This window comes from Parasteatoda tepidariorum, chromosome 1 (assembly GCF_043381705.1).
Source record: "Parasteatoda tepidariorum isolate YZ-2023 chromosome 1, CAS_Ptep_4.0, whole genome shotgun sequence".
Lineage (NCBI taxonomy): Eukaryota > Metazoa > Arthropoda > Arachnida > Araneae > Theridiidae > Parasteatoda > Parasteatoda tepidariorum.
In genome coordinates, this window is record NC_092204.1 from 36,521,118 (window position 1) to 36,534,894 (window position 13,777).

Consider the following 13,777-nt stretch of genomic DNA (forward strand, 5'->3'; position numbering starts at 1 on the left):
CAATAAAAAACCTAGACTTGCTTAATAGGAAAACAATCCCCATTCAAAAGATTTGGAGCTGAAACAACTAGCATATATTGACCATCGTGACACATCATTCGAGTTACTCCATATAAAATTTGACAAAACAAGGTCAAAGTTGATAAAATGTTACTGAGCTTTGTGCAAGTGACATGTTTTACAGATCTTAATTTTAAGACTAATGTATTAAAAAATTAAAAAAAAACCAACAAAGCTTAGAGTCCCAGTGGCTTGGGGTGTAGAGTATTTAACTTCCAATGAGGTGATCCAGGTTCGAATTCCAAGGATGACTGGTTAATACAAATTCGACTCTCAGCTAGCACTAACCACAGTGCTGACGTAAACTATTCTCAAAGGACGACAAATAATAGGTTAGAGTCCCCTTGTTTCTGGGCTAACTGTGGTAGGTTTATGATTTTCCTTTTCATGTAACAAAAATGTGGGTTAGTTCTATCAAAAAGTTCTAGACGTAGCCTAGTTTGACCTAATGCTGGATCCAGGAAATCCCCTTATCTTCTGGGTCTCTTTTTAAAATTACAATACTAAGGAGTTGATTTTTGATAGTCATAAACTCATAATTGGGTTAGTTGTCCAATACCGGTTATAAAATAAAATAAAAACTGAGTTTATAGAAATTGTAAAAAGGATTGGTATACAATCATATTGATAATTTTAAAAGTCAGAGTAAATGGAATAAAATTTTAAAAAATAGTTGAGAAGGAATGAATAACACATAATACCACTATGTGAGTAAACAAAAAAAAAAAAAAAAAAAAAAAAAAAAAAAAAAAAAAAAAAAAACACTCACAAAACAGACCCTTATCTAAAAGCTTTATATACTAATATTTAAAGATCTTAAGATTTCAATTTGAGGTATATAGATAAAAAATTATTAATTGTTTAAAATTTTAATAAATTTTTTTTGTTGAAAAATGTCAGTAATTGTAACAGTTTCGAACATCAAAATCACAAATTTTCAGGAGGAAAAAGGCTCAATAATAGCAAAATATGAACATGGAGTATTATGTAATTAATATTAATTTATGTTAAGATTATATTATGGAATATTAAGAAGTTAAAGCTATTTCAAAAAATTATTTTAAGAATAGGAAGAATAATGACTTTAAAAAAAAATTTAAATAGACAAATTTTTAGAATCACTAATACATGATAGTTTAAAGGCCAATTATAGCTTGTATAAAAATTCTATTAACTATTTTAATACTTTGTATTAATATAAATATTATAATACTTACATAAAAAAAAATTTGGAAATATTTTTCCTGCTATAAATTGCAGAAGATGAAAGCAATTAAGTCTATATCAATTAAAATATATTATTTTACAATGCAGAACTTTTTTATGGAATGATCATAAAAATCTGTGACGATTAGAATGAATAAATTTGAATAAAAAGAAAATAATATTCTAATAGAAGTAAAGAACGGATTAAAAACATGTATTATATAACGAATACTTGTTGATGAACAAGAAAGAATAAATACAAAATACACATAATTTACAAAATATTAAAATGCTTATTTGAAGTTTTGAAAAAATTGGCAAAATATTAAATTTCTTACATCAGTGTATCTTTTTCGTATCAAATACATCATTGCTCCTTGAACACGTGAAAAATAGACATTTGGACACTCTCCTAATTAAAAGAAGAAAAAAACTATTTTTTTATAATATTCAAAAAAATACAGATTCAATTTTCATTTTTCACTTTGTAAAATGGCAAAATTATTTAAGTTAAATATGCAATACCCATAATACAAAAAAATAAGTAATTTTATTGTGTTGGGAAAATACAGTCAAACCCCGCTATAGTGAACACGGTTTATAGTGAACTCCCGGATATAGTTAACGAAATGTTCGGTCCTGTGCCCTGCTATACACGTATAATGTTATTTTTTGTGGATATAGTGAACCAAAAAAGTGAGGAAGTTGGATATTATGAACTTTATTCTGTCTTCAACTGATTTTTTCTTCATTTTTTTGTAATAATTTTGAAATTTCTACTTCAAAATAAATACATACACCGATTTTTAAAATCATCTATAGAGGGGAATGTAGCGATAAGCATTTTTTCTTGTTTGCTTCTTTTATCTCACTTTCCCATCCCTAAACAAACCAAGCAGATGTTTCCCACCCAGGCAGATGATCATACACCTGTAAGATGTTAGTGGGATCAATATGCATTTTTTGTCAAAGAGTTGGAAACTAATATGTGTTGATAAGGCCCTCATTTCAACTCCTTTTTGCTCTCAGTTCAGTTTAAAAAAGCCTGCAAACAAGTTTCTCAAATTTAACTATGGCGAGCAGTAAACGTAAAATGTTCTTCATTGATGATAAAATGGGCATAATCAGGAAAATTGAAGATGGAGGCAATCAAGCTGATATTTGCAGAGAATATAAACTATCCAAATCTGCAGTTTGTAACATATGAAAAAATAGGCAGTTAATAATTTCTGCTCATGAAAAAAATTTAGATGCCTGAAAAAAGTTGAGAAAAGCAGATCACAAGGATGTTGCAGAAGCATTACTGAAGTGGTTCAGCACTAGAAGAAGCCGCATTATCCCAGTATCTAAACAAATATCGATGAATTTGCTAAGCAATTTTATGATGCTACTTTTATGTCCTAAAATATGTCAGGTTAGACAGGTTTAAAAAGCGGAAAAACAGAAATTCAGGAAAAATTATCTGAGAGTCGGGAAGTGTTTCCATATCTGATGCTGAGGATTGCTCATCAGCTAGAGATTACTAATTTTTTTTTATACACAAGAAGAAGAGTAATTAAAAACTAACAAATTTTTTGCTACTACAAAATATTTTTCAGTCATTTATTTGAATAATGTGTAATAAAAGGGAGGATTTAAGGAATCATTAGTTAAAATGCCTGCGTAACAGATATAGTGAACTCCTGGTTATAGTGAACCGAAATGTCGGTCCCTTGAAGGTTCACTATAGCGGGGTTTGACTGTATTAAAATTGTGAGGAATATTCCCTGAAGTAATTGAATCAATAAATATTTGTGAAAAGATCATAGAATAGATGGTCTCAATTTTCAAAATATAAACACTTTCAATATTTATATTATGCTACATACATGTTTGGATAAAAAGTGTCGCATCAAAATTTTCCGTAAGAAAAAGGTTACTTCAAAAATAAAATTTAAGTGAGAAGTCAGGAATATGCATTGTTTTAGTTCATAAAGAGCAAAACAATGCAAATGGCAGAAAAGTAGGGAGTTAAAGTTTTATTGGAAGTAAACTTATTTCCACAAATATTGAAAAAAAGTGCAGCAAAGACTCTTCAGTATTTAATACTAGCCTGATGCAAATGTAAACACATCTGGGGAGGATGCTCATGGTTTTAGTTAAAAATGTTGAAAGAAAATTTATAACAAAAACAAACATTCTAAGAATATAGTACTATCTTGTAATATTACTTAATACGATACTGTAATTTTTTATATTGTTCATTTGAACTGTATCATCATTCTTCATAATTTGGAATAATATTGATCATGCATAGCTCATAGACTACATAAGAAAAATAAATAAAATAAATATAAAAAGATAATATATTACAGTGAAATATCCATCATAGTCACAGGTAGCACAACAGCCTAGGGTGGGTCGAGGTTTTCTTTTAAGAGATTTCTAAGGAACCTTTTGGCTGACAATGGGTGTCCAGTTTATAACTTTTAGGATTTCAAAATCCCTCTCATCAATTGCATCTATCGATTGCAGTTTTGGTAGTCCCTTTTTCTTCCCTGCGGCTTTACCAAAACAAGTCTTTTTATAAAGTTTAAATTATGCATTTTGAAAACATGTGCAGTCCAGTTTTTCTATTAATCTTGATAAATGTTATGATATTTGGTTCATTAAAATATTTATAAATTTCGCATTGTATGGTTTCGTCCAACAATTATTTTCTTTCACTCTTGCTGAAATAGATCTTAAAATCTTTTGCACAAAAATATTAAAATAGGATTCATCAGATCTTGTTAATGTCTACTTTTTATAGTCATAGACCAAAATAGGTCTAATGAGAATTTTATAAAACAAAAATTTAGCTTTTACTTTCAGATTAAATTTAAATGGAAAAAAATCAGCTTTAGTTAATTTTACAAATTAACTGAGAATTAAAAATATTTCTTTGTCAATAAAAGGCTTTAAAAATAAATATTTTTGATTTGTAACGTGACAGGCTAACAATTATAGCAAACTTATATGAGCAATTAAGTAGCCTGTCATTAAAAACAATTTAGTTTTACTTTAACAATAAAATTTACCATAGAACTTGCAAAATAATTTAAAAATATAAATAAAATTATATATAAATATAAAATATACATATTTATAAAAATATTTTTATACCATTTTAAATTACTTACTAATATCTATGTTTAAGAATTCAATGTATGCTGGAAGCCTTTTTTTCATCCACTTTGGATTATAGAAGGGTTTGTTTTTTTCTAGCCCAACAATTTTGAGTGATCTAAAAATGAATTAATAATTACTGATATAACCAACATAAATATTTAAGTTGTTGTTGTTCTTCATTTACGTCGCACTAGAGCTGCACAATGGGCTATTGGCGACGGTCTGGGAAACATCCCTGAGGATGATCCGAAGACATGCCATCACAATTTTGATCCTCTGCGGAGGGGATGGCACCCCCGCTTCGGTAGCCCGACGACCTGCACGCGAAGTCGAGCACTTTACGGTAGAACAGTTTAACGAGGACCAATACCGCACACCCTCGGTCCCTACGCAGGCTGATCCAAGTGGTCACCCACCCGCACACTGACCGCAGCCAGTGATGCTTGACTTTGGTAATCTGCTTGGTCTTAACGATCAGTCCACTGCGGGACATAAATATTTAAGTAACTAATACAAATGGCAATTAAAAATATGGTTTTATTATAATAATGCAATTTCCAAATTTTATTGATAACAGCAAATATTCTTTACAATTACACTTTCAGTTAACTCTTTAAGAAACTCTTTATCATTCACAGAGCATCTTCTTGCCTCAGTGTCTACCATAAATATTAATACTCACTGCCATGAACATAACCCAGAAGTCAAGAATATCTTTTGCAAAATATCTAACCATAATTTTAATGCCCTGGTAAATTCTTTAACTTCCTTGAACGTCAGGAAACATGGTAAAGAAAAAAAAATTCTTGGGATCCCTTTGGCTTATGACTATTATTGCCCTTCTACCAAAACTCTGAAACATAACAGGCTTCAATCTCACAATAACCCTGGATGTATTTCTGTGCTGTCCTTCACTAATTCTTGCTATCTGTTCTGAAGCAAGTCATCATAAGTATGTGAATAAATAAATATCTTTTTGGTCTGTTTATTTTTACGCTCGTTCAATTAAATATGTTAATTAAAAAAGGACAAAAAATTGGACTAATAACTCATAAAGCACTAAAAAAATTCATATTCATGTTTAAAATAAAAATTAAACAATTCCAAAAAAAAAGAAAAGATTGAGTTTTAAGACGAAGCATATTTGTGTAGTAAATATTTAATTGATTTATAAAATTAACAGAAAAATACAAAATGTTTAAAAGATAAACAAAAAATAATTGCTTAAAAAGAAAAGATAAAAATTAATTTCATGATAAACAATTTTTTTTGACATTTTTATTAATGCATGCCTTGTGCTTAGTGCTTTTAAATAAAAAAGAGCATATATATATATTGTAATATAGAATGCCTCATTTGAGTCTTTCTATATGAAATGATAAGCTTAAAACAAATGTTTCTTATCAATTTTAAGATATAGAAATCACTCTCTCACAAAGAGCCATAAAAAGTCAAGATGCCAGATAAAAGATTATTTTCTTGTCTACATACATCAAAAATTTGTTTAATATGATCTAAATGCTCAGAATAGCTGTTTGAAAAAATAATTATATCATCAAAATAAGCAAATCATGCAGCAAATTTAATTTTATGTTTAGTAAGGATTCTACAAATAATTCTTTGAAAAATGCTTGGGGCATTTTTCCAACCAAAAGGTAAACGTAACCATTCGTACAACCAATTGTGTGTTGCAAATGCTAGTTCTTCTGTGTCTTCTGGGTGGATTTGTAAATGCCAATACCAACTCACTAGGTCGATAGAATAATAATAAGAACTTTGAGCTAATTTATCAATTAAAGATTGCATTTAGAAACTGAATATTTTTCATAAAAATAACTTACCCATTTAGAATAATAATGTAATATAGAATGCCTCAGACGAGTCTTTCTATATTAAATGATTAGCTTAAAACAGATATTTCTTATCAATTTTAAGATATAGAATCGTTCTCTTACAAAGAGCCATAAAAAGTCAAGATGCCAGGTAAAAGATTATTTTCTGAAGTTAATGGGCAATAATTCATAGATGAAGTACGCATTAAGATAGTCCTAAAAATTCCCAGCGTCAGAGTGGAGTCATCCTTTTAGCGAATCAAATCTCTAAATTTTATCATTTTAATGAAGTAATCATTAAGATAAGAATATCCTTGCAACCACCTCCCTTTTCTGAACCCCCTTTAAATATAGAGCACCAAAAATTCGTGGCTTTTTCATATTTGCATGGTTAGATAATCTGTGCCAGATCGTAACATCCCTGCTATGGAAACCCAACCAATGTAATCGATGCAAAACTCCAGCGAACAATTTTTTCAATACTGCATATAACTTCATAAAATGCTTTATTTGTTGAATCAGCCCTAGTCTCTTAAATCATCTAGCCTTTAAAGGCATATTATTACATATATTATCACAAACACTTGACAAAATCCTGAACACTTACCTGGCAAAATCATGAATAGCAACTGGGTTTTGATGAAGAGAATCTAAAGTTTTTACAAATCTCAATTGATGCACTTGATGACATTTTTGAAGGTAATCTTTCACAATATTTTCTCGATCAAGAAGAAATGCAGGAAAAGCAAACTGAAGAAAAGTAAGATTATAATTAATTTTATAATAAAAACAGCTTAATACATACAGTAAAAAATAAGTATAAAGGCTTTACTCACTTCTTCTAAAGAAAATTCAGTTTCCAAATTGAGGGCTGACATTAAATAATATGCCTGAAAATTTTTAAAAGAAAGATTTTTAAAATTAGTAAAATGAATATAATATGTAGACACTGATTCACTATTGAAAAAAAAAAAAAAACTACTGAAAACTAACTTAAAATAACTGGGTAGCTTCAGAAACTTTTAAATAAACATGAACAAACTACTAATTTTTCAAATTAATTTTTGTAGAGGAACAGAATAGAATCATAGAATTTTTCACTTTAATCAAGTTATGATTTTATTGTATTAATAAGGTAAGCTGAAGAGTTCATATACGCATATTTAACCAACAAAATTTCTATTCTCGTGAATTATTATTTATATTAGTCAAGATTTGAAAAATATATTAAATTTAAATCCAAAACTGTTAGAATAGAAACAAACTTGAAATTTAACATAAGAATTTAGAAAAAATATATTTAAAAATGTCACTGAAAATGCAGACCACTTTTAATTTTGCTAAGTACTAACTTTTTTTAATTGCTTCTTTACAGTTAATAATTATTTTTTAGATATGATTTATTTTGGTAATATTAAAAGTTTTTTTTATAGCAAGATGTAAACAACATATTAACTAACGTAAATTAAATATAAATTTAGTAGTTAAATGATTGTCTATATTAGTTTATTCAAATTGCAAAGTTTATCAACTTTAAATCTAAAATATTGTTTCATAGATAGAAGAAATAATATATATATTTTTAATGGAGCTGACTTAGAAAATTGTTCTCTTACGAAATGGATTTACTAAATCACTCCCAATTATAAAGAAAAAGGACTCCAAGATACATTAAAATAGACTTAATCTGATACAGAATCAATATTTAATTTGAAAATGTGTATTAAAACAATTTTTCTTCAACAATATCAGGTTGCGATAAACTTTATATTTGTCTAAATCATTTTTTATATAAAGAATAGAAGAAATTTGAGATGTGTAAACTGTATTTGATTTTTGACACAACCAACATAACTTAAAAATTGTTGAAACAGTAATAATTTATATTTTCTTAATAGGAAAATGTTTATAAAAAAAATTATAAAAAAAAAAAAATTATTATAAAAAATTATTAAATTATTATTATAAAAAAAATGTCATATTATAATCTGGTAGAGAATCAAGATTTTATTTGAAAATATGTGACAAAATGCTTTCACTTCGGCAATATTGTGCTCTTTAATTGAAAAACATATGTTAATTATAATTTGTAATTTTTCTTTTGAATTAACTGTAACGGTAAGACTACTGTAATTTCTAAAAACTTATCATTATTAGATAGAGCAGCAAGGTGAAAGTTAAGGACATTATGATTTTTTATTTTTATTTAGACCATTATAAAAATTAGAATTCGTATATTTTTCATTTCATATGCATACTTGAATAGGAAGAAAATTATTGAACATACAAAATGATAATTTGAAAGGGTAGTGTGTGAACATTAAATAGCTAACTTGATGTTTTTTGAGCGATTTAAGTGTTATATTGATAAATCTGAATTGCTTGATAACTTTAATTTTTCAGTAGTTTGATTTTACTGCATACATACAAAAACACATTGGGCACAATATGGCATCAATGAATGCCTCACTGGTTGAGTGTTATTAATAAATGCATCACCTCATAAATTCAATATGACAGCGTGATTCTATTAGCTATCACACTGTAATGTTAAACACAAAACACATAGACATTCAAAATCCCTCTGTGTGAGCTATTTATATAAGCTGCTAAAAAATAAATAAATCTTTTACATTTGTATTTAACTTGTGACACACACAATAGTATGAGTATTTTATATAAGAATCAAAATGCATAAGAGTGAAATATCATTTTTATTCCTTACTAAATGATATTAAAAGAAAAAATGGGAAAATTTCAGAAAGAATTTGAAAATATATAGTGTAATACATATATAAATTTACCTCTTTATACTTTTTTTCATTCAATAAATCATAAATCACACGCATCACATAATCTTTCTCTTCATGCAATTTAAATATATGGCAAATGTGTTTAGTAACAAACTCATTGGATAGTAAAATACATTTACTCAAAGCAAAACCTTTTAAAGACATATTTAGATCTTTAGATACATCATTCACTCTGAACCAGTCTTCTAGACTTCCAGCAACTATAACCATTTTGCCTGCCATTTTTTTCCATCCAAACTTCAATGCTAGTAGTAATTCTAATGCATAAGTTAGAGGCTTAGATTGTCTGTTTAATAAATCATGCACAATACTTTTCAGAACTTCATCATCTTTGCATTTTTCAATCATACTGATATCTGCCAAGATGTGTGAAGGAATTTCATATTTAGTTGGGACATATTTGTTTCCCTTCTTGCCAGAAGACATTCCTAAATTTAAAATATATTAGTATAAATAAAGATGGATCAAACATATAAAGTTATGAGCTTGTATCAAATTTTGATACAATTTCAATATTAAAGAGATAATCACAAAACTATAAGGAATAATGATAAAAAAACCAATGCAATATTTTTTTGCACATACATTCATTCTGTTAATAAAAAAATGATTTTTTATCATAATACTTATATGCAGATGAAATGCATTTACCCAATCTTAAAAAATCATATGGATAAAATAATTATAACACATTTTTCAACCACAAATATCCCCCAAATGGTCATTTTTGCTATTTCCTTTAAATATTGAGTTTTTGGCATTATAAAATAATTGTGATCTCTGGCAAATGAAAAATACATAATATTCTTCAAAAATATTGCCTATAAGTATTTTCTTTCTTTTCTTTAATGTAGTCCCCACAAATAATCCAATTTTAAGCTATTTACCAAATTTTGATTACTACTTGATATCAAAAAGATATGACATTTCTCTGATGCAATTTTACACTTAATCAGATTAGTACTTTTTACAATATTATAAACAATATTTATATGTGAATAAGTAAAAACTCCTATAAAAAGTCATTTTCTTGTGAGAGTTATATATTTTCTACAATTTTTTTTCTTTGCTTTTAATAATTTTTTGGTCATGCAAATTTGTTGAACATGTGGTAAGTTTTTATTTATTTCAATTGCAAACTAATGCATAACCAAAAAGTGTACATCTCAGGTGTAAAAATTTCCTAAATTTAAAATTCTTTTTAAAAAATATTTAAGCAATTTTTTTGTTAAATATCTACAAATTGATAAATTTTTTATTTTTATAAAACATCAGGGAAGACTTTTTGAGATTTTTAATTACTGAGGTGGACACATACATGCTATCCTCCGAGCCACCAAATGCCCGAGAAAAGAAGCTTCAAAAATCTGTTTTAAGCCACATTTTTGGTGCTATTATTAAGAGAACAAAAACTTTTTTTTTGTGGCAATCTTTTCTTGCTAAAAAACTATTAAGTTTTTATTTTTCAATTCATTCTAAATGAAAGAAAATACAGTTACCAGTTTTTTGAGCAAAAAAACAAATTTTATTTATTGATTTATTTTTTTAAAATTTGATCATATTAAAATACTTTGCTATTCAACCCAGTTGACAAAAGTTTAACATTTGCTTTTGAATTAAACTAAGTTGCATACCTGCATTCTGTTATCCATTTGACTACTCATATTTTACCATGCTTATGAAGTTTTTTTATGGCAATATCTATGCTACAATATCTAACAAGAAATAGAGGAGTTTTAAGACCTAACAATTACATGGGTCAGTAAGACCTCCGATCAGTTAACATAAGAATTCATAATTAATTAAAGCAGTTAACATAAGAATGCATAACTCAGACTGCACAACTAATTCAGATACTTTTGGGTTAGCCAAGCACTAGTAAAAGATCATCAAATAATTCTATCTGCGCTAAAATAAAATTAAAAAAAATTCATATATAGCTGTATATATTCATATATAATTGTATATACAATGTCTCTATATAGTTGGCGGAATTCGTGCCTAGCTAATAGAAAAGTACCTTAAAATTTTTCAGTACTTAGATGTATAAGATGCAATTAACATAGATAATAATTTTTAATAAAAATGAATCATTTGAAGTGCAAATTTGTGCTTTTAACTTTGAATCTAATTTATGCTCTTTATAACCCTGTTAAATTATTTATTTCAATAACTGAAAAAGAGAATTAATGAAAATTTCTTGCTATATATTTTAATGTGGGTTATTCTATTGTATTTGGTTTCTCGTTAGAAGCAGAATTAATGAAAAGCTTAGTGAGAAAAGGGTGTTATGTAACATTTTGGAGACTTGGAACATCAGTGATAGAAAAATAGTACGGTATATAGGAATCTGTTTATACATAATCTTTTACCCTTTTAATAACCAACAATTTTTAGTAAGAAAGTCAGGGCTATACTTTAGGAAACAAATTATTAAAAAAATAGTTCCATTTTAGTTAGCTGCATAAAAAACACTACAATATATATGAAAATAATGCTTAAATTAGTACAAACTTTTTTTTCCTTCAGATTTTTAGAGCAAAATAAACTATAAAATACGCAACTGTAGACGACTTTGATCTGAACCAAGCAAATAGCTGACTAAAAACATGAACTTAATCTCTCTGATTTTATCACACTTTAGAAGACCTAAAGTTGATTTCAAGCCTAGATTTCAAGACGAAAAAGAAAACAAACAGTTGTTACGCAATATCATGATAAAGTGCTTCCCTTCCTTATGTTAGGTGGCTTATAACTTTAATAGCATATTGTAGTAAAACTTCTTTTTTCAGTAAGCTAAATTTTTTATTAGACTTTATTTGATGTTCTATTTATGCCTCATGTTTTCGATTATAAAAACAATTGTTGGTTTATTTGTGTCCACACTTTATAAATTTTAATTTGTTAATATTGAATATTTGTACGAACTTTCCGAAATCACAACCAGTAAACAACAAAATCGAAACTATTTTAAAATTGCCTTTTTAAACTTAAAATGAATATACTTAGATTTGTGTGTTACCAAGTTAACTATTTGCATTATTTAATTATAACATATTTGACGAATAAAACTTTCGATATCCTGAAGTATAGTCGGAAGTAGTAACAATCCGGTGTGGTATACTTGATTTCCTGAAGTATATCACACCCCGTTCCGGCATGGAGGAAGATGTCAAATTAGTAATAAAGGCCATGCTGCTTTATTTAGAGCTCAAGACAAGCTGTTGAAATTTTACATTTGAAGCTGGGTTCTTCAGGAGTTGTAGGGTGACATGGCCTGTTGCCTTAGTGAAGCGGAAAAGGAACAGAGAAGAATCAATCAAGAGATCGAAAGGCGAATTCGGAGAGACAAACTAGAGACTCCACATGAGCTTAAATTATTACTGTTAGGTATTAATGTTCTTATACACTGTTGTTTTCTGTGTGGAATATTGATTTAATTGTACTTGTACCCATGTAATTGTAATTGTACCCATGTACCTGGTTGTATAATATAATATTTAAGTTTTTCTCTTTCTTTCATGAAATGATGATTTTCGTTGGATTCTGATGTTTCCGGTTGCATTAAATTAGAGAATTTTAACTTTCCGGTTTCCTTTCAACTGAAACTCCTTTATTATTTTTAGAATGTTAATTTGTTTGTTAATTTGTAAACATAGTGATAAAAATATTTTTGCATTCTGTAGGTAATGATTAAATTTTTCAGCTAAATATAAGTTAATGCTTAATTAGAAATTTCTGTCTAAAATTTTAAACCACTCTGTTTTAAAATTTCAAGAAAGTTTGATTTTTTAAATAAAAAATTTTTGCATTAAAAGCCTTGAATGTCATATAGATAAATGAAAATTAATATGTTTGTGGGACTTCTCTTAAAATTCTGATTTTTTATACTTGTTCTTGTTCACTCCTTTGTAGACATCTTGCTTGCAGTATTTTTTTATTTCCTGTTACCTTTATTCTCTTTTTTCTGAATTGCAGATTGTTAATACCTATAGAAGTGTATTTCTAATTGTTTTCAAACTTGTGATTTTTAACCTGAAATTATTCATAGATTTTTATTTTGGTTTGATACCAAGTTTCAAATTCGACAATCAATTCGGTTCTGAGTATTTACAAATTTAATCTCAAAGTGAAAGGGAACATTTTGTATTTAGAATTGATGTTTTTTTCAGCAAACAATACTCTTTTTCCCTATGTCAAGGTATTGACCTTGGGAGTCGTTTCTCTACTAGCACTGCCTTTGAATAATAGTAGTCAATAAGGAAACTGGTATTGGTCATAAGGTGAGCTTGAAGAAAATTTGCTTTAAAAATCTGCTGGGGAAGGTCCATGGGTAGGACTGGGCGATATTAGAAATTATATATCGTGATGCATCGTCAGTTTTGCATCGCGATATAGCGATGTATCGCGATATAGTATTTTTTAATTTCATTTACTTGTAAGGCACAAAAAGTCAGATTTCTATCAAAATTTCATACTCAGATTGATTTAAATCAATTTATAAATTTGAAGATATATATGTTTTGCTTAAGAAAGATATTAAATAAATTGACTACAATGTACAAATCTTACTTAAAATATTTATTGAAATGTTTGTTTAGAAATTCATAATACGCGTAAAACAAAGTGTTAAAAACTTTTTTTAAAGCGTTTTTTACAAATTAATATTTTCTTGTACTATTATGCATAAATAATTACATAATTATTAAGTTCGAT

At 27.5% G+C, this 13,777-nt stretch overlaps 2 protein-coding genes across 5 annotated transcripts in view; one reads left to right on the forward strand and one right to left on the reverse strand.

Moving 5' to 3' along the window:
- The window catches only part of LOC107447570 (exonuclease mut-7 homolog), a 37,435-nt gene extending 25,712 nt beyond the window's left edge, over nucleotides 1–11,723 (reverse strand). The window contains exons 1-6 of the mRNA XM_016062503.4: nucleotides 11,576–11,723; nucleotides 9,053–9,489; nucleotides 7,085–7,138; nucleotides 6,856–6,998; nucleotides 4,428–4,531; nucleotides 1,605–1,678 (exon numbers count right to left, since the gene is read on the reverse strand). Coding sequence (XP_015917989.2) covers nucleotides 1,605–1,678; nucleotides 4,428–4,531; nucleotides 6,856–6,998; nucleotides 7,085–7,138; nucleotides 9,053–9,487 — 810 coding nt within the window. The 5' untranslated portion in view covers nucleotides 9,488–9,489; nucleotides 11,576–11,723. The remainder of the gene's footprint in view (nucleotides 1–1,604; nucleotides 1,679–4,427; nucleotides 4,532–6,855; nucleotides 6,999–7,084; nucleotides 7,139–9,052; nucleotides 9,490–11,575) is intronic.
- The window catches only part of LOC107447571 (guanine nucleotide-binding protein G(q) subunit alpha), a 15,835-nt gene continuing 13,780 nt past the window's right edge, over nucleotides 11,723–13,777 (forward strand). Inside the window, exon 1 of one of the 4 annotated variants that reach the window (XM_043041728.2) lies at nucleotides 11,723–11,852. Coding sequence is in view for 2 of the 4 variants with exons in the window: in XM_016062504.4 (XP_015917990.1) it covers nucleotides 12,334–12,451 (118 nt within the window). In the remaining 2 variants the exon portion in view is untranslated. Of the gene's footprint in view, nucleotides 11,853–11,988; nucleotides 12,452–12,602; nucleotides 12,748–13,777 lie in introns of those variants that run through there. The other 3 variants (XM_016062505.3, XM_016062504.4, XM_043041729.2) reach the window with 3 other exon arrangements.